Source organism: Dryobates pubescens, chromosome 16, assembly GCF_014839835.1.
Source record: "Dryobates pubescens isolate bDryPub1 chromosome 16, bDryPub1.pri, whole genome shotgun sequence".
NCBI lineage: Eukaryota > Metazoa > Chordata > Aves > Piciformes > Picidae > Dryobates > Dryobates pubescens.
In genome coordinates, this window is record NC_071627.1 from 3,615,652 (window position 1) to 3,636,269 (window position 20,618).

A 20,618-nucleotide genomic window follows, 5' to 3' on the forward strand; every position below is an offset into this window, starting at 1 on the left:
GTCTTGCCATCTTTTGGGGTGTGCTGCGAGATTTCCCCGGGCTGTGAAGCCCCTGGGGCGGGGGGTTGTGTCTCCACTGCGGCGCAGGCAGGGCTGGGCAACCCCGCTCCAGGGTGTGTTCGACCCACTGCCTCCCTGAGCCATGCCTCCGGGTCACCTCCATCGCGGTGGGACTATGGCTGCTCCCTCTCAGCGCAGAATCGAGTGCAGCAACACATCCTCTGATGCTAATTTAGCATCTCCCATCCCTTCCCCACGGCAGCATCTGGGCAGCGAGGCTTCGGGAGTGCAGATGCTTCAGGATCAGCTTTGAACATAAACCCAAATAAGTCACATTTGGGAGATTAAACTGACTCCTCCTGGAAGCCACTGCAGGGGAAGAGCACTTGTTTATTAAAAGAGACAGCGGGGATCAGGGCATGAAAGGAGCCTTTGTCTCCTCGCCCATCACCTTACTCCATTTCTCTCTGCGTTAACGCCTTTGCTTCAGGTGTGCGGGGGAATCTCGGGCGCATAATCCCAGCTCCATAAAAACACCCGGCAGAGAGGAACCCCCCCCCCTTCCTCCCCGGCTCCTGGGCCCTGCACATCACGGGAGGCCCGCGGTCACCTGCAGCCGCCGCTCGGAGGAGGACCCGCGGCTCGGAGGAGGACCCGCGGCTCGGAGGAGGACCCGGCGCTCGGAGGAGGACCCGCTCGGTCCGCCCGCTCCGCTCCGCCCCGCCGCGCCCGCCGCAGCCCCGCAGCCCGGCCGCCGCAGGGCCGGCGGGGAGCGAGCGGCAGCCGGCGGCATGAGGCGCGACCCGGCGCCCGGCTTCTCCATGCTGCTCTTTGGCGTTTCCCTCGCCTGCTACTCGCCCAGCCTTAAGTCGGTGCAGGACCAGGCGTACACGGCGGCAGTGGTGCTGGAGGGCAAGGTGCAGTCCGTGGGGCCCCCCGCCGGCGGCGGCAATGACAGCCGCGGAGCCGCCGGTCCCGACGGGGGGGTCGTGGTCAAGGTGCTGGACCTGTGGCCCCTCAACAGCGGCGGGCTGCAGCGGGAGCAGCTCATCAGCGTGGGCTCCAAGGCGCCCTGCTTCAAAGTGAAGCGCAACCACCGCTACATCTTCTTCCTGGAGCCCACCGAGGAGCCGCTCGTCTTCCGCACCGCCTTCGCCCCGCTCGACACCAGCGGCAAGAACCTCAAGCGGGACGTGGCGCGGATCCTCTGCGCCGACTGCGGTACGGGCCGCGCCGCGGAGGCGGGGGGCGGCGGTCGGGGGGGCGGAGGGACTAGCGGTGGTGGTGATGGTGGGGGGGCGGTGATGGAGCGGCGGCGGGCAGTTGCGGGTCGACCGGTCCGGTACCCCCTGGGCTGGATGGGGGATGCCCCGGCGATCGTTCCCCCAACCCCCGCCTCATCGCCTGCCGGCACGGGGGCCGCGTCCGCACCGGGAAGAGATGCGCTCCGCCGGCCCCGAGCCGCGGCAGCCGCACTCTCTCCCGTCCCCTGGCCCCAGGGACCCCGTTCGCCCGGCTCAAGGTCCCGGCCTGCCCTGGCCGCCCCCGGCGCCGTGCCAGTAGCGCAACCCCGAGCCCCGGGGCGGGGCGGGCAGGCAAGGGCCCGCAGCCCGGCCGCCGCCGCACCCGGGGCCGCCGGCGTTCGGGTGGTAGCGGCTGGACCCCCCGGTCGCAGCAGTTCTTCGGTGCCCCCGCCGCGCTTGGCCTTGGCGGTGGCCGGCGGCAGCGACTGGGAGATCCCTGCCGGGCTGCGGCTCTGGCTCCGCCGGCGCCGGGCGCGGTGCCGCGCTCCGCTGCCGGGCGCGTTCGGCGGTGCGGGGAGCTGCGGGTGCGGGCTCTTAGGTGTGCCCCGAGTGCCGGGAAGTTTCGCCTCCCGCAGAACGGGGGCCTGGCGCAGTGAAGTTGGTTCTGGTTCGGCGCATTCCAGTGCCTCCTCGCCGCCGGGCGCCAGGTGCGGATCCGCCGCCGCCCTGCGAGAGCGGTTATGAAATGACTCCAACCGGGCAAGCTGCTGCTGGAGCGGCGCTCCCCGACTGCCCGAATACCCCTTTCTGTGCTCCGGCAGGGCAGGTGCCTCCGGCAGGCCGGGCGCTGGAGACCGGGCGAGGACAATGCCTGCATTTTCCTTGGGCTGGGACCTGAGCTCACAAAAATGCGGGGCTGGCCGCGGGTCCGGCTTCAGTGCTGGGATAGTGTGTCATAAAATCCGGAGCAGGCCGGCGGGCGTTAACCTGGGGAGCTCCGAGCGCTGCCAGAAACGGGTTTGGATCCCTGCTGTGTGGTGGGATACGAGGATATGTGGGGCACATCTCCAAGGAAGCCGGGTTCCCTGCTCAGTGACAGCACGGTGCGCTTCCTTGCCGGGTTAAGTGGCCTCTTGCCTCATTAAAAGCCAGGTGCCATGCCGAGCTATACTTAGCTCTGTCATGAACATCTGTGTGCTGCCTTCTTTCTGTTGTTGTGCTATTAACTGGGTACTTCTGGGGCAAACACTGCTGTTCGGGACTGCTGACCCCAGATCTTGAAAGCCAGACCTGTCTCTTTTTTTAGTTATCCAAGAGATAAATTTAGCAGGCTGTGTTTCCTGGGAGAAAGGTGGAACCTCGCCCATCACAACGTGTTGTTGAGGAAAATGGGCTAGGGCTGCGGACGAGAAAACCCATTTGGGAGGCACTAATTTCATGTGTATGTGGGCCAGCCTGGGCAGAGAGGATTAGTGAGGTAGTGGTGGCAGTGCTAAATGGAAGGCAGATGGGGGAGTTTCTCAGGGCTGTGGTCTCGTCATCAGGTGAAAGCACAGCAGAAGGTAGGTGGCCTTTAATTTTGTTTTTAAAGCAAGAGGGATTCCAAACTTGCACATCTCTGTGAGCAGGGTACAGCTTTAAGAGGAAGAGAAGCTGCTCCACTGCTTCTTGGATCAGGCCCAAAGTGTTAATGTGTGAGCTGCTATAACAACAAGTTGAGGGTTGTCATTCTGCCCGTGACACCTTCTTGGAGCTGATGCTTTTGTCTCTGTGGTTGGATGGTCTGGGTAGGCTGCCTGGCTAAGGGACTCTGCAGGTTGCTGTGAGCGGTGCCTCAGCAGAGCTCTGTGGCAGATTGCAAAGGGAAACGAAAAGCTGCTGGTTGAGAACTGACATAACTGTGACTTGTTTCGGGGAGGAAGACTGAACAGGAGCCGCAGCCTGCTGAACTTGTGGTTCTCCAAGCCCTTCATGCTCTCGGTTTGGCTAGGAGGTTACTTCTGAAGGTGACATTCCTGGCACAGCCTTCTGATTCCTTCACCCAGGCTGCTGGAAAGGTGTGTGGACTGGGAAAGCAGGCCATGACCTGCCTTGGTTCCCCTTGGTTTCTGCTGGGAGGGGAGATCCGGAATGGTGCAGGGCTGTTTCCTCTTGGTGCTGCAGATGGGGGCTGTGGACAGCTCCAGAGCTGGCTGGGGTGTAGTGTCCTGACACAAGGTGTGCTCTGAGGGACAGCTGGGCTGCAGTCTTGTAAGGAATATTACGGAGCTAGGGGGAAGATACTGGGACCAAAGCTGAGCGGGGACCACTTCTCAGGGGATCTCATGGATCTGATCCCTCCAATCCTCCCAATCCCAAAGATGCAGACCTCACAGGACCATATTCTCCCTTTTCTGGCTCTGTGCCTGAGTCTCTTTTCTAGTGATTCATCCCCTTCTCACAAGCTAAGATGCTGTGTGTTCTCTGCTCTCACTGCTTGCCAAGGTCCAGGATGTGTTGTGGGATTAGGCCTGCGGTCAGAGCATCTGTGTCTCCCTCCAAGGAACAGTCTCTGCTGTTTGCACAGCTCATGTGGGGGGCAGAGTGAAGGGTGAGACTCTGCACAGGACCCTGGCCCTCACCTGGCAGAGGCAGGAAGGCTGAAGGTAGGGAGATGGTGTCATGGGCTGTGGAGGCAGAGCAGGAAAACTGATCTGTACAGCAGAAATGTGTCTGGGGTCCCACCTGGACCCTGCCTGCCTGCCTGGTGAGATCCAGGGAGGAGAATTCTCACTTTGGCCATTCCACTGCTGGGCAGGCTTTGGAGGCTGAAGCTTCCCTACCTGCAAACCTTGGGGGTGTGCAGCTTCTGCATCTCCACCCAGCCATGGGTTTGTGTCCCCCTGGCACACAGGGAGCAGCCTGGTTCGGTCTCACCACCCACTTGCCCATCATAAAACCTCTTCTGCACTGGGAATATGATTTTTTTTTTCATCTCGTTACATAATGATTCCTGTCCCTGCTTCTCCTGTCTCTTTTCTTGACATCCCTCAGCTCCTTGTTTTTGCACAGTCTCTCTCTCCTTTGTGCCTGCATGCACAGATCAAGGAAGAAGAAACAGGTGGAAGACACGGCGCTGGCTGTCACTGCTGGGGTGGCTGTGTGATGTGATATTCCTGCTGGGACCGCTCCTGACTTGAATCCAGAAAGGAGGTTGTGGTTCTGACCCTCCTGGGCTTTAAGGGCCGCTCAGGTCATCATCTGCTTTCTGCTCTCCGAGTCCCTGCTTCCTGTGCAAAGATTTACTTGCAGGAGGGTATCTCACCTCTCTGGGCTCAGATGTCTGCTTTCACAGAGAAACAAATGTCTTCTTGCCTCCGTATGCAGAAACTTGAAATGAGCTTCAATCAGCCCTTGCAGGTCTCCCAGAGCACCTCAGTGCAAAGGCTGCAGAGTTCCAGGCTGAAGTGCACAACTGGCCTGCAGGATTAGCTGGCTTAGTCTGGGCAGGTAATCTGGTGGTGGCAGATTCCCCAGGAGGATTTGCAGGCAGAGGACCTGTTGTTGCAACAGGCCCTTCTTGTGAGATTAGGTCTGTTTATTTTTTTTCCAGTGGGAGGGTGCCGTGGCCTTGCTGGGGCTCGGGAGCTTGCCGGGTCTGTGGCATGGCCGCGCTGGCCACACGCCGCCATCAGCTGCTTCTCTGTGGTTGCTGGGAGCCAGGCTGGCTGCAGCTGGGCTGTGAGGAGGGCGGCCTGGTTTTGAAGTGCCCGCGGGAAAATGCAGCCCTCTGGATTACAGCGTAGGTGTTGCTGCCTGAAATAGCTCTGGCAACTTCCAAACAGCAGCTCCTGCAGCAATAGCCCTCTCTGCTGTCCTGTGAGTTGCGGGGCTTGCTCCAGGCCAGGCTGGCACAGGGCAAGGCTGCAGGTGGACTCTGGCCATGGGTGCCAGTTGTCAGACACCATCCCTGGACAGCTGTGGAGCAGGCAGCAGGGAAGCTGGATTTTCTCACACACCACCCTGCTAATTAGAGCTGCCTGAAACTATTTCTCACCACCTTCAGAAAATCACACTTCCTTAGGATCACAGAAGAGTGAAAACTTGCTTCCCTCTTGCCTTGAGTTTCTGCAGATGGGGACCGGTCACTTTGCTGCAGAAAACTTTCAGCCCTTACAAGGACAGAGCCTTTTAGGAACAATTTCTTCCCAGCAAGGTTTCCCAGGCATTGGCACAGGCTGCCCAGGGATGTGGTGGGATCACCATCCCTGGAGGTGTTTAAAAGCTGCCTGGATGTGGTGCTGAGGGGTGTGGTGCAGTGATGGTGGCCGAGCAGCAGTGATGGAGTTGTGAGCTCTGGGTGAGTGTTGGACTGGATGACCTCAAAGGCCTCTTCCAGCCTCAGCACTTCTATGGTTCTATGATTTCTGGGTTCATTCTGCTCCTGGTTAGCTGGCACATGGGATTTGTCCTGGCAGTAGAGCTGGGGTAGCTGGGTGTCCTTGGCCAGGTCAGCTCCTTGTCTCCCAGCTGAGGCAACTGTGATGAGTAGGTGGCAACTGAAACTTTGCTTGTGCGCTGCTTCAGGCCCAAGTGACTTCAGCTGTACCTGCAGCAGCAAAGGTGGTGGCCCCCCAGGTGTGTGCCCTGCATGCAGCCAAGCCTGTCCAGTTTTCCAGTTGCCCTTTTGGAAACATTTAACTAAATAAAGCATCTCCCAAAGGAGCTCTCTCAGCAAGAGGAGCCTAAAAGGGTCCTTTGCCATCTCCACAGTGCTGGTTTCTATATCTAGGGCCTCTCCACACATGGTCCCTGGACACCAGGTGGCTGTCTGCACTCACTAGCCAAAAGCCCTTAGGTCGGGGTCCTGAGGCACAATGCCCTTTCTAAATTACAGTCAACACCTTGACGTGGGTTTGGATCTGGATCAGAACCTGGTGCATGCTTGGGAGCACAGAGGCAATAAACTCTGTTGTCAGGAGAAAAGGGAGCTGTGTTCTGCCACAGCTGAGCTCCCCACTTGGTTTGGGCTGTGTAAGGCAGAAGGCACCATGGTCACCAGGGCATTGAGCCTTAAAGCATTTGGCACACCCCAAAATCTACTACAGACCTCCACAAGGGATCAGTTTTGGTGCTGTACTGCTTGGGTGAGGATGATCAGGATCAGATAGGATTGCCAGTTCCTGTGAGCAGTGTGCCAGGTATGGGGCACTGGATGCTGGTGCTGGATTGCATCACCTCCCCGTTTCCCCTCCTGGCTCATTGTGTGACACTGCTGAGTGCAGAGGAGAGTCATGCTGACCTGGGACAGCATGTGGGCTTTCCCAGAGAGATGTGCCAGCCTTTGGCAGGGAAGGGTGCAGATGTGGTGAGGATGGCAGAGGTGAGTGGCCAGGAGGAGCTACAGGAGATGGATCCATGGTGGGCAGCATGTTTGTGAGGCTGTGGGTGACCATGGTCTCCTGAGAAACTCTGACTGCAGGGGAGTTGAGCAATAAAGAGCTGGGAAGTGCTAAGTTGCCTTTGCAGAGCTGGGAGGTGCTGGGGCTGCCTGACAGCTTCCATTGGTCCTCTTGTGCCCACTCAGTGACAGTGTGGTCAGTGCCAGTCATGCTGCTGGGCACTGGGCTGAGTGCAGCAGAGATGTCAGTAAATCCTGCTTCTCTCTGCTCTGCCCTGCTTGGAGGACGCCAGCCTGTGAGCAGCAGCCTCCCAAGCTGCTGGGCCACCCTTATGCCCAGATAGCGTGGTCTGAAGGAGAAGGTTGTGCCCCGCTGCCTGGTGAGGTATTCCCTGTGCTGCGCGGTGCCCATCCGGTGCAGATGGCAGATTTCGCCTGTCCTCAGTGGGAGCTTGGGGAGGGAGGCTCTGGAGGAAGCTCATCTCCCTGGCAACTTTGGCAGACAGGCTTCTGCTCGCCTACTGAATTGGGTGTGCAGCAGTTGAGCCCCTGAAGCATGCCAGCACCTCTCTGCACTTGGTTTACCAGGGGTGGGGGGAGGTGGAGGGGTCTGCCTGCTGCCAGAAATGCTGAGGACAGAGTATTGAGCCTGAAGGGTAGGCTGGAGATCAAAAGGAGGATGAATCTTTGAGCTGCTCTTTCTCTGCTGAGTGACCGTGCTCCCTGTGCTCGGCTGCTGCTATTGATGCTGGGCTGTGCGCTGCAAAACTTGCCCAGAAGGGCTGAGGACTGCTTTCATTTTGTCCCCACAGTCCAGCTCCATCCTGGGTGAGATGGTGACCAGTCTGGAGGAGGAGGACATGAGGATCCCCAGAACACAGGGTACTGGAGGGGAGCAGATGATTTGCAGCTTGAATGAAGATAATTTGTGTAACTCCAGACAGGGAAGCCTAGGACGTGGTCAGGTGAGGGGGAGGATCACTGCTGTGCTCAGAGGGCTTGGGAGGAGCTGTGTGTGGAAGTCACAGCAGACAGCAGCGACACTGCTCAGAGGAGGAGGACTTTGTATTAGGGAAGAAAAATGAAATGAGAAAATCAGAGATTCAATGGGTCAGGCTGGGACAGGAGAAGCTGCCTTGGAGAGCATTGGTGTTCAGCTGAGCCGAGGTCTTCTTGCCTCTGCCTGTTAAGGGCAGGCAGCTCTTGCTGAGTCTGTAGCCACGTCTGTAGCCATGTCTGTAGCCATGTCTGCAGCCACACCTGTAGCCATGTCCTGGCATTGCTGGCTGGTTACTGTGTTAGGGGATCCTCAGTGGCCTTCATGTCTTTCCTGTCTCAGGGTCTTAGCACAGGCAATTGCTACTACCCTTGGTATCTCTGCAGTCCCTGCCATGGCTGAAGGGGGATCTGCCAGAGGTGCTCTCCAGTGTGAATCAAGACTTTGAACTTGGCTGGGTGGTGGCAAGAGTCAGACAGATGACAACAGTCCTGACAAAGCTATGGGAAAGGTGAAGTAGAGGTATCTGCTCCTCTGCAAGGGGTTATCCCCTTGTCCCTGGTATCCTGGTCTGGAGCTGGTTGAGATTTGTCAGCAGAGATTGGGCAGACAGACATCAGGATTGACCCTGGTATGGATAACCTGGTTGCAGGCAGAAAAGATAGCTCGCTCTGAGACTAGAGACTATGCTTAGGTCTGTTCCTGTTCTGATGTCTGATGTTTCAGCCCAGGAACAAGGTGCTTCTGCTTACAACATCACTCCTTGGCCAAGGCATTTCTTTAAGGTCTCTTGGATGAGGCTGGTGGCCACAGCATTTCTCACTGGTGCCCTCATCTGTGCCATGCCCCATTGTCTGTGGCAGGACAGTGCTATTCTTTCATGTATTCCCATTCCTTATTGTTTGTTGAACTTTGGAGTTCATACTTGCAGGCTGGAGCATGTGTCCTGGCTTTGCAGGGTGCCTCATAGTTGGTGGTGGCCTGGAGGAGAGCTGGCTAGGAAAAAGTGACAGAGCACCCAGTACATACATGTGACAGAGCACCCAGTTCATGTGTGTGACCATGCATGGAGTGTATTCTAGTGAAAGAGCACCCAGATCATGTGTGTGACAGAGCACCCAGTCCATACCTGTGATAGTGCACCCAGTTCCTGTGTGTTACAGAGCACCAAGTGAATGCCTGTGACACAGCACCCAGTCCATGGATGTTACAGCACAACCAGTCCATGCCTGTGACAGATAACCCAGTCCATGCCTGTGACAGAGCACCCAGATTATTTGTGTGACAGAGCACCCAGTGAATTTGTGTTACAGAGCAACCAGTTAATATATGTTACAGAGCACCCAGTCCATGCCTGTGACAGAGCACCCAGTTCATGTGTGTGACAGAGCACTCAGTCCATGTGTGCAACAAAGCACCCAGTCCATGTGTGTGACAGAGCACCCAGTGTGTGCCTGTCACAGATCACCCAGTCCATGTGTGTGACAGAGCACCCAGTGTGTGCCTGTCACAGATCACCCAGTCCATGTGTGTGACAGAGCACCCAGTGTGTGCTTGTCACAGATCACCCAGTCCATGTGTGTGACAGAGCACCCAGTGTGTGCCTGTCACAGATCACCCAGTCCATGTGTGCAACAAAGCACCCAGTCCATGTGTGTGACAGATCACCCAGTCCATGCCTGTGACAGAGCACCCAGTTCATGTGTTTGACACAGCACCCAGTCAATGTGTGTGACAGAGTACCAAGTCCAAGCCTGTGAGAGCACCTTGTCCTTGCCTGTGACAGATCACCCAGTTCATGTGTGCAACAAAGCACCTAGTCCTTGCCTGTCACAGATCACCCAGTCCATGTGTGTGACAGAGCACCCAGTCTGTGCCTGTCACAGATCACCCAGTCCATGTGTGTGACAGAGCACCCAGTGTGTGCCTGTCACAGATCACCCAGTCCATGTGTGTGACAGAGCACCCAGTGTGTGCCTGTTACAGATCACCCAGTCCATGTGTGTGACAGAGCACCCAGTGTGTGCCTGTCACAGATCACCCAGTCCATGTGTGTGACAGAGCACCCAGTGTGTGCCCGTCACAGATCACCCAGTCCATGTGTGTGACAGAGCACCCAGTGTGTGCCTGTCACAGATCACCCAGTTCATGTGTGTGACAGAGCACCCAGTGTATGCCGGTCACAGATCACCCAGTCCATGTGTGTGACAGATCACCCAGTGTGTGCCTGTCACAGATCACCCAGTTCATGTGTGTGACAGAGCACCCAGTGTGTGCCCGTCACAGATCACCCAGTCCATGTGTGTGACAGAGCACCCAGTGTGTGCCTGTCACAGATCACCCAGTCCATGTGTGTGACAGAGCACCCAGTGTGTGCCCATCACAGAGCACCCAGTTCATGTGTGTGACAGAGCACCCAGTGTGTGCTTGTCACAGATCACCCAGTCCATGTGTGTGACAGAGCACCCAGTGTATGCCTGTCACAGATCACCCAGTTCATGTGTGTGACAGAGCACCCAGTGTGTGCCTGTCACAGAGCACCCAGTCCATGTGTGTGACAGAGCACCCAGTGTGTGCCTGTCACAGATCACCCAGTCCATGTGTGTGACAGAGCACCCAGTGTGTGCCCGTCACAGATCACCCAGTCCATGTGTGTGACAGAGCACCCAGTCTGTGCCTGTCACAGATCACCCAGTCCCTGTGTGTGACAGAGCACCCAGTGTGTGCCTGTCACAGATCACCCAGTCCATGTGTGTGACAGAGCACCCAGTGTATGCCCGTCACAGATCACCCAGTCAATGTGTGTGACGGAGCACCCAGTGTGTGCCCGTCACAGATCACCCAGTCAATGTGTGTGACAGAGCACCCAGTGTGTGCCTGTCACAGATCACCCAGTCCATGTGTGTGACAGAGCACCCAGTGTGTGCTTGTCACAGATCACCCAGTCCATGTGTGTGACAGAGCACCCAGTGTGTGCTTGTCACAGATCACCCAGTCCATGTGTGTGACAGAGCACCCAGTGTGTGCCTGTCACAGATCACCCAGTCCATGTGTGTGACAGAGCACCCAGTGTATGCCTGTCACAGATCACCCAGTCCATGTGTGTGACAGAGCACCCAGTGTGTGCTTGTCACAGATCACCCAGTCCATGTGTGTGACAGAGCACCCAGTGTGTGCCTGTCACAGATCACCCAGTCCATGTGTGTGACAGAGCACCCAGTGTATGCCCGTCACAGATCACCCAGTCCATGTGTGTGACAGAGCACCCAGTGTATGCCCGTCACTGAGCACCCAGTTCATGTGTGTGACAGAGCACCCAGTGTGTGCCTGTCACAGAGCACCCTGTTCATGTGTGTGACAGAGCACCCAGTGTATGCCCGTCACTGAGCACCCAGTTCATGTGTGTGACAGAGCACCCAGTGTATGCCTGTCACAGATCACCCAGTCCATGTGTGTGACAGAGCACCCAGTGTATGCCTGTCACAGAGCACCCTGTTCATGTGTGTGACAGAGCACCCAGTGTATGCCTGTCACAGAGCACCCAGTCCATGTGTGTGACAGAGCACCCAGTGTGTGCCCGTCACAGATCACCCAGTCCATGTGTGTGACAGAGCACCCAGTGTGTGCCTGTCACAGATCACCCAGTCCATGTGTGTGACAGAGCACCCAGTGTGTGCCTGTCACAGATCACCCAGTCCATGTGTGTGACAGAGCACCCAGTGTGTGCCCGTCACAGATCACCCAGTTCATGTGTGTGACAGAGCACCCAGTGTGTGCCTGTCACAGATCACCCAGTCCATGTGTGTGACAGAGCACCCAGTGTGTGCTTGTCACAGATCACCCAGTCCATGTGTGTGACAGAGCACCCAGTGTGTGCCTGTCACAGATCACCCAGTCAATGTGTGTGACAGAGCACCCAGTGTATGCCCGTCACTGAGCACCCTGTTCTCACCCCTTCCTGTCACTAGGGATCTGTCCTTTTCCCTCTGGATGACGATGGGAACTCTGGGAAGCCTTCCCATTGGGATCAGGTGGTGATGCTCTGGGATCTTCATATGAGAGCAGAGCCCCAGGGCTGATGGAAGGCAGATCGTGGCTGTGGTGGTGTTTCGGGGCCGGTCTGGATGGGCAGTGCTGTGCCGGATGGGTTGTGGCGGTGCTGAGGACGCTGGGAGGGCTCTGCCGAGTCTGTGCTGCTGGGTGGGAGAGCTGGGCAGGGGCTGCCAGGCTGCGGTGGCTATTTGCATTCCTTGTCATCAAACCCTGCTCAGCCACTCCATAAGGAAATGCTGTTCAGTGTCTTCTTGGTGGTCTTGGGGCAGGCAGATGGCTTGTCAGGAGGGTGAGACTGGAATTAGCTCTGCTTTCTGGGCTGCCTCAGAGTTGGCAGCAAAGTCCCAGCCCTGGCTGCTGCCCTGGCAAGAGCCTGTCCCCGCCGGAGCCCGGCTCCCCGCGGCCGCACCTCCGCTTTGGCTTTTGGAGGTGGCTACGCTGGCACCAAGCCAAGGTGAAGCCAGGGGCAGGTATGGCCTCTGCTGTCGGCCTCTGCAAATGTATTGTGGCCTTTCTGAGCGCCCAGGGGGGTGTGTGTGGTGTTGAGGACAATTAGCAGCACATCGAGGAGCCCTGTGAGTACGGCAGGGAGTAGGAGTGGGCTGTCAGGATGCCTTTCTGGGAACTTGGATCTTCCCCGGGGGCCTGTGGGATGGTGACACAGTGATGGGAATGACTGCTTCTGGCCCTCAGCTGGACCCACTGCTCAGGGGGTTCCCTCCTTCCTTCCTCCACCTTTCTGGTGTTCCTCAGCTGCCCTTCTGTGGCACTTCGTGCAGAAGAGAGGAGGAGAGGGCACTTGTCTCTCCTGGCTACCTTCAGCTGGGCAGAGAGTTGCTGCTGGGAGCCCAGCTGAAGCCATCGGCTCCTTCTCTCTGTATCCCTGCTGGGGGAAGGAATTGTTTGCCATGTTGTCTCTTGTGCTGCTGGTCCAGAGCTTCATGAGGCTGCTATGACCTAGGGAACATCAGAGCTGCTTCTCATGGGGCTGTGGGACACTTGCTGCCTGGGCAGCTGCATATTCATGTCTTGTCTGCAGTGAAGTGGAGATTCATGTCCTGGGGGAACCTGGCATGGCAGAGTGTTTCCTGCTGGCTTTGAGGAGTCCTGGAGACTCTTTCTGGTAGTGTTGGAGAGCATGAGTCCCACAGACATTTCCCCAAATCTGCAGAGCTGGGACAGCAACAAGGAGCTGAAGGAGTTTCCTTGCAGGTCCTTCCTGGGGCTCCTGGCTTGGTTTAGCACACTCCTTCTATGTGGCAGGGGGAGGCAGTGTCTGTTCCAGCACCCCCACACACAGCCCTGCTCCTCCAGCAGTGCTGCTGGGTCCCTGGCAGATGGGGCAGGCATCAAATGAGCTTCCACCACCCAACACTGCCCTGAGCTTGAACACTGCCCAGAAGGTGCCTTGCCATCAGGGCTGCAGGGCTGGAGCTCTGTGCTACAGGGGAATCACTCTTTGCAATACTTTCTTCCTAGTCTGCTGATCTCAGCTGGTCTTCCTGGCATGGAGGACACAAGAGGCTGGGTCCAGAGCATGACTGTTGTTGTTTCTTGGGCATGCAGACACAGCAGCAACTGCAGGATGTGACAAACACTGTAGGTGCCTGGACCTGATGATGCAGAAGAGCCCAAATGGGCTCACCCAGTGGGGGTGAGGTGGTCTGATGGGTCTGATGGATTTGAGAGGATCAAAAGCAGGTGAGGTGCTGGGAAAGGCCCTGAGGTTTTTAGGCACTGGGCAGTGGATGTAGAATGGTGTGGATGGAAATTAGGAATCCTACAGCTATGAGAAGGAGGGTGATGGAGAGCAGCAGGAGTGGGGTCACCCAGAAAGGGTCCTATTTCACAGAGTGCCTTGCTGCAGGGTGCTGCTGGGACTCCAGGGGAGACATCACACAGGCTTCTGGAGGCAGTGCCTGTGGGGACAGCACAGCTGGGCTGAAGTTGCTGATTCTGCATTTCCCAGCTGGGGTGGGCTATGGTGAGGGACTGAAGCAGTGCTGTGACCCCAGGAGGGTCCCTGTGGGGAGGCAGCAACACGTTCCTGCAGTTACTGATCAGCAGCCCCTCCGTGAAGCCTGATCTCCACTGCCTGCCCCAGCCCCCAGTGAAGCAGCTCTGTGGAGCACCTGGCCTGTTTCTGGAGCATGGGGGTGCAGCACAAGAGGCAGCTGTGCCTCGGCAGCTGGGCTGGGTGCGCCGCAGAGGGGAGGTTGGGTGCTCTGGGGGGAACCAATGCAGTGCTTGCAGATTTGGTTCGGTTCCATCTGTACCACTCATGGTAGGAAAGCTGTTGAGCACCCCCATGCTGCAGCTCCCAGCCTGCTGAGCATCAAGGACGCTGCTCTGCACCCTCTGCTAGGGGCAGGCACAAGCTGGGAGTGTGCTGGGCTCGTACCAGTGCTGGCAATCAGCAGGCATGGTGATGAAACTCTGCTCTCTCTCCAGTGGCTTTCCCTGATGCACCTCACAGCAGTCCATCCCCCAGGCTGCAGGGCTATCTCTACTGCCAGCCAGTCCTCCCTGGAGATGGTGGACACTGCTAAAAAGGAAGCATACCCTGCAGTGGTGCTCCAAGCAGCTGGCGGACCTCAGTGGGTATTTGGGGGTAGAGGAGCTGTGGCTTGTTCCTGGAATGGGTCCTGCAAGGACCTGTTTGGTACCAGCCAGCAGCATGTTGGCTGTCCTTGGGTGGCCATTTAGCTCTGAACATTTCCCAGCCAAGCTCAGCTCATAGCCAAGGTGTTAGATCCACAAGGACAAAAGCCTGTGGTCCTCCGGCCTGCCTGTGGATCTGCAGCGGCTCACTCCGTCTTCATGGGGAAGCTGACGTGTGAGGAGACAGCTTCTGGCAGCCCTTTGCATGGTGCCAAGCAGGCTGCTGGCAGCCAGGCTGCTTTGCTGGGGCTCAGAGCTAGCTGGGAGTGCTGGTGGCAAGCACAGACCCTGAGGGCACTTCATGCTGCAAGCTGGTGCGGAGAGAGGATTTCCCAAGCTGTCAGTGAGCTGAGCTGCCTGGTGGAGCAGGCTGTGATGGGAGGGTGCTCAGGGCGGGTAGGCTGAGCTGCTGGGCCGCTGGTGCTTGCAAGCTTCTGCAGCTCGGAAGCTGCTGCATGGAGCTGAGAGCTTAGGGTTGTGTTTTGTGGCTCAAAATGATCCTGAGAGCTGCCATCGGGGCCCTTCCTCAGCCCTGTGGGATGCTGCATGCCAGTCAGTGTTCCTGGGAGGTGATCCAAACCCAGGCAGGCAGAGCCTTGTGTGCCCGTTGGCATCTGCAGGCTCCTCCTGGTGAGGGGAAGACAACTGAGACAGCTGATCTGGGAGCGCTCCTGCCTCGGGTTGCAGGCATTTCCAGGACTCCCCTTCCTTCCCAGGAACTGTGGCCTAAATCTCCTGCTCAGGGGCAGCAGAGCAGGAGCAGAGGGACCAGAGCTGTCTCCACAGGCCAGTGCAGGGGCAGGGAAGCAGAGTAGAGCCTGCCCATGGTGCTGATGCACCTGTAGAAACCTAGGTGGATTTGCTCAGAAGGCTCAGTGCTCAGGCTGGTGACCATGAGGGGGACCATGGCCACTGCAGGGAGGAGGCAACAGATGGTTCATTGGGCAAGGACAGAAAATACACTTCCACACTGGAGTTTGAAACTGGCTGATGAGAGCAGCAGACCTCATAGCTGGATGTTAGGGCATCCAGGAGAGGAGCTGGTAACTTCCAAACTATGAGTACATGAAGAGGCTTCAGAAGGGCAGACTGGGACATAGGAAGGTGCCATGAGGAAACTGTGGGCTTTTGGAACCTGTTTGCTGGGAGAGTGGAGATGGTTTTCCTGCAGTGCCTGGTGCCAAGGCAGGCCTGGGCAGCTGCATGCTCACAGACACTCCTTGCCCATAGTGGGTGCTGCCTGGTTACACAGGCTGTGAGCATACTGGTGCTGAGCTCTGGGCTGTCTTTGCCAACAGGAGCTCCTGAGGCTCCTCCAGCCATGGTGGAGCCCTGATGCTGTGCAGCTAAAGAGAAGGATCTTGTTCAGTACTTTGTTCTTGATGCACAGGAGACATGTGGCTATACATGCTCTAGCTGGGCTCTGAGAGAGGTCACTTAGTCCCTGCCCCTGCACAGAGCCCCCCAGGGATCATGTCTGGCACAAAAGATGCTGAGGCATGAGAGACAGGACTGATCTCCATCTGGGATGCTTCCTTAGGTTGCATAAGGTTTACTGAGAGCATCATGGGAACCTGCTGGGGGGAGGATGTGTGGCAGGCTCTCCTTTCCCATCACCTCTCTCATCATTCAGTGCCCTTTCCCATCACTGCCTTCAGGGAATTGCCCATCTCTTGCACTTGCCTGGTGGCCAAGCCATGTCCCAGAGCCAGCAGAGCAGCACTAGCCCTTTTCTGCTCTGGGTAGGTAATAAAGTGCTTGGCACTTCATGTCCTAAACCTGTCAGGTGCCAGGTTAAATCTGCCCTGAGGCACAGCAGAGATGAGCTCTGCCAGGCCTCTGATTCAGACCTGAGGAGGCTGCAGAGTCCCAGTTGCCTCACTCAGGTGAGTGAGCTGCTCCACAGGGCCTGTTTGGAGGTGGCAGCAGTGCAGCCAAAGCTGCCAGCAGAGCTGCTGACTGTCTCATTGGGGCTGAGGGTGTGAGGAGCAGGGTCAGCAATGCCCCATCAGGCAGCAGCTCCTGACAGCTCTGATGCCTGCTCATGCCAGAAGTGAACCTTCTGCCATGGCACAGGTTCCCAGACTGCACACTGGTGGCCAGGTTTGAGGAGGGCAGAGTGGTCATGGTAACAGGCAGTGCCTGCATGGGGGAACCATGCACTGGGTTCCTCCTATTAAAAGCTAAGGTCAGCAGCCTGCCAGGCAGAGCAGAATATTTTGTGTTGGAAGGGACCTTCAAAGGTCATCCAGTTCATAAAGTCATAGAATCACTGTGTTGGATGCTCCAGAGAGCATCAGTCTATCCCCTCTGGCAAAGCAGGATCACCTAGGACAGCTCACACAGGAATGTGTCAGAATCACAGAATGCTGGAAGTTGAAAGGGACCTCCAGACATCACTGAGTCCAACCCCCCTGCCAAAAGCAGCACCACCCAGGGCAGGGCACACAGGAACATATCTAGGGAGGTTCCAGAGCCTCTCTGTGCAGCCTGCTCCAGGGCTCCAGCACCTTCACACCAAAGAAGTTTCTCCTCCTGTAGGGATGGAATTTCCTGTGATTGAGTTTCAATCCTTTGCCCCTGGTCCTGTCCCTGGGTGTCACTCCTCCTGGCAGCCACCCTGCAGATATTTGTAGACATTGATCAGATTCCCTCTTAGCCTTCTCCTCTCTAGGCTAAACAGCCCCAGGTCTCAGCCTTTCCTCCTCACACATATGTTTCAGTCCCTTCAGCATCCTCATGGCCTCTTCTGGACTCTCCCCAGTAGTTCCCTGTCCCTCTTGAACTGGGGAGCCCAGAACTGGGCACAATATTCCAGGTGTAGTCTCACTAGGGCTGAGTAGAGGAGGGAGGAGAACCTTCCTCAACCTGCTGGCCACACTCCTCTTGCTGCACCTGAGTCTACCATTGGCCTTCCTGGCACTGCTGTCCCATGGGAAACTTATTACCAACAAGGCCTCTGAGGTCCTTCTCTGTGGAGCTACTCTCCAGCAGGTCAACCCCTGACCTGGTGCAGGGGGTTATTCCTCCCCAGCTGAACCCTCATGACATTCCCAGGAGAGTCACCAGGTTGGTGGGAAGGGGATGTGTGTGGAGCCTGTGGAAAACAGATCCATGATCCTGAGGCAGAAAGTTGCCCAGCTGAGGAGCTTGGAGGTTTGGAGAGGTTTGCTGTAGCAGACACACTCCTGCCAGCCAGAGAGGCTGCTAACAGGATTTTATGTGGAGCAGCTTTTGCTGGACTAAACTCATCAGTGCTGGAGGGCACAGATGGGGGTAATCTCCTGTCTGCAGCATCTGAGGGAAGCCCCTTGCTTGAAATCTCCCTTCCATGGCCGATGTTCTTCAAAGGAATGGTCTTCACTGCTTCTTTGTGTAAGGGCTGATGTGGGAAACCCTTCAGCAAGGAGAGAAATTTTGCCTGTCATAGTGCTTTGCACTTGGCAGTGTTGGATTTCCTTCCATGCAGCTATTGTCTTTCTCTTTCCCTCTTCTCTTCTCTTCCCTCCCACACAAGCTCTTCTCTACCACACATCCTCAGCTTTCAGAGCAGTTATTGCAGCTGAGCTGAGAAACCCCTAACGTGTTTTTAATGATGGTTTTGCTTCCTTTTCCTGCAGTGTTCTCTCAGGCTGCGCCAGGTGGAAAATTTGAAGGTGTTTCAATGACCTTTTTATTTTTATCTTTTCCTCATTTTGGATCTATTTTTGGAGGAAGTTTCCTGGAAATTCAGTGTTTGGGCAAGAAGTGGGAACAGAAAGTTTTCTGGTGCCACTAAATATGCAGGACATGCAGGTTGGACCTGGGAGAGGCTCTCAGCATCTCTTCTTGGACACCCTCTTGCAGGAGTCTGCTGGTGACACACAGGCATCTTTGGAGGCAGTTGGGTGATTTTTGAGGAGGAAAGTCACAGAAGTCTGGGACTTCCTAGAGGTCTTCCTGATCAGCTGAGCACCTTCTGCAAAGCCTGGGAGACAAGGAGAGAGCTGTAGTCATTGTCTGCCTGGACCCCAGCAGGGTCTTTGTGGCTGTCTCCCATACTGATAGCCAAGCTGTGGTGAGCAGACACCCAGGGGGTTGAAAACTGGCTGAGTGGCCAGGGGCAGAGAGCAGAGACCAGTGGCACACAGTTAGCAGGAGGGCAGTAACTGGTGGAGTATCCCAGGGCTCAGTACCAGCTCCCACCCTGTTTAGCAGCCTCATTAATGATCTGGGTGACAGGGCAGGGTGCACCCTTGGCCAGTTTGCAGCTGACACCAGACTGGGAGAAGTGGATGATACACCAGAGGGTTGTGCTGCCACCCAGAAAGACGTTGTCAGGCTGGAGAAATTTGCTACCAGGAGCCTCATGCAGTTCAACAAGGAGGGTGGCAAGGCTCTGGAATGGATTGTCCAGAGAGGTTGTGGATGCCCTCTCCCTAGAGATGTTCAAGGCTGGGCTGGGTGGGGGCTTGAGTAACCTGGGCTAGTTGAGAGGCATCCCTGCCCATGGCAGGGAGGTTGGAGTAGATCACAGTATAACCAAGGTTGGAAGAGACCCCAAGGATCATCAAGTCCAACCTGTCCCAACAGACCCCACAACTAGACCATGGCACCAAGTGCCACGTCCAATCTCCCCTTGAACACCTCCAGGGACGGTGACTCCACCACCTCCCTGGGCAGCACATTCCAATGACGAATGACTCGCTCAGTGAAGAACTTTTTCCTCACCTCGAGTCTAAACCTCCCCTGGCACAGCTTGAGACTGTGTCCCCTTGTTCTGGTGCTGGTTGCCTGGGAGAAGAGACCAACCCCTTCCTGTCTACAACCACCTTTCAGGTAGTTGTAGAGGGCAATGAGGTCACCCCTGAGCCTCCTCTTCTCCAGGCTAAACAATCCCAGCTCCCTCAGCCTCTCCTCACAGGGCTGTGCTCAAGGCCTCTCCCCAGCCTTGTTGCCCTTCTCTGGACACCTTCAAGTGTCTCAATGTCCTTCCTAAACTGAGGGGCCCAGAACTGGACACAGGACTCAAGGTGTGGCCTAACCAATGCAGAGTCCAGGGGCACAATGACCTCCCTGCTCCTGCTGGCCACACTATTCCTAATGCAGGCCAGGATGCCATTGGCCCTCTTGGCCACCTGGGCACACTGCTGGCTCATGTTTAGGCAGCTGTCAATCAGCACCCCCAGGTCCCTCTCTGTTTGGCAGCTCTCCAGCCACTCTGACCCCAGCCTGTAGCTCTGCATGGGATTGCCGTGGCCAAAGTGCAGCACCTGGCACTTGGACTTGTTGAATGCCATCCCCTTGGCCTCTGCCCATCTGTCCAGTCGGTCAAGGTCCCTCTGCAGAGCCTGTCTAGCCTCTAACTGACCAACATCTGCTCCCAACTTGGTGTCATCTGCAAACTTGCTGATGACTGACTCAATGCCCTCATCCAGATCATCAATGAAGATGTTAAAGAGGATGGGGCCCAACACTGATCCCTGGGGGACGCCACTGGTGACTGGCCGCCAGCCGGATGTGGCACCATTCACCACCACTCTCTAAGATGATCATCTCTAAGATGATCTCTAAGGTCTCTTCCAGCCTGAGTTGTTTTATGATTCTGTGATTCCATGAAGGGCAAGTGCTGTGCTTGAGCAACCCCAGGCACCAGTATAGGGTGAGACCACCCAGCTGGCAAGCAGCTTGGCAGAAAAGGCCCTGGGGGCACTCATGGGCACCAAGTTCACCATGAGCCAGCAATGTGCCCCTGAGGGAGAAAAGGCCAATAGTATCTTGGTCTGCATTAGACAAAGCAGGTCAAGGAATGTGATCCTTTGGACCAGCAGCACTGGTGAGGACACTCTTGGAGCACTGTGTCCAGTGCTAGGCTTCCCAGTACCAGGAAGGCCATGAGCACACTGCAGAAAGTCCAACAAAAGGGCAAAGATGATGAAAGACCTTGAGCAGCTCTCATGAGAAAAGGCTGAGAGCTGGGACTGTTCAGCCTGGAGAAGAGAAGGATCAGGGGGATCTGGAAGGATGAGAGCCAGGCTCTTTTCAGTGGTGCCCAGTGCCAGGACGAGGGACAATGGGCACAGACTGAAACACAGGAGGTTGTGCAGTCTCTGTCTTTGGAGGTATTCAAAAGCTGATGACATTAGCCTAGTCAAACTGCTTTGGGTGGCCCTGGCTGAGCAGGGCCACTGGATAAGAGGTCTCCAGAGGTGTCCCAGCCTCAACTGCTCCCAGACCATGTGTGGGAGGCCCCCAGGACCTCTTGCCCACGTGGTTCTCACTTGTAAATGAAGGGCTGCAGACA

General features: G+C 56.6%; 1 protein-coding gene across 3 annotated transcripts in view; it reads left to right on the top strand.

Moving 5' to 3' along the window:
• The first annotated feature begins 491 nt into the window (after positions 1–491).
• The window catches only part of NRG2 (neuregulin 2), a 221,623-nt gene continuing 201,496 nt past the window's right edge, over positions 492–20,618 (top strand). For 2 of the 3 annotated variants that reach the window (XM_054168206.1, XM_054168207.1), the window contains exon 1: positions 492–1,221. In XM_054168206.1, the coding sequence (XP_054024181.1) occupies positions 792–1,221 (430 nt within the window). In that variant the 5' untranslated portion in view covers positions 492–791. The remainder of the gene's footprint in view (positions 1,222–20,618) is intronic. The other variant, XM_054168205.1, reaches the window with a different exon arrangement.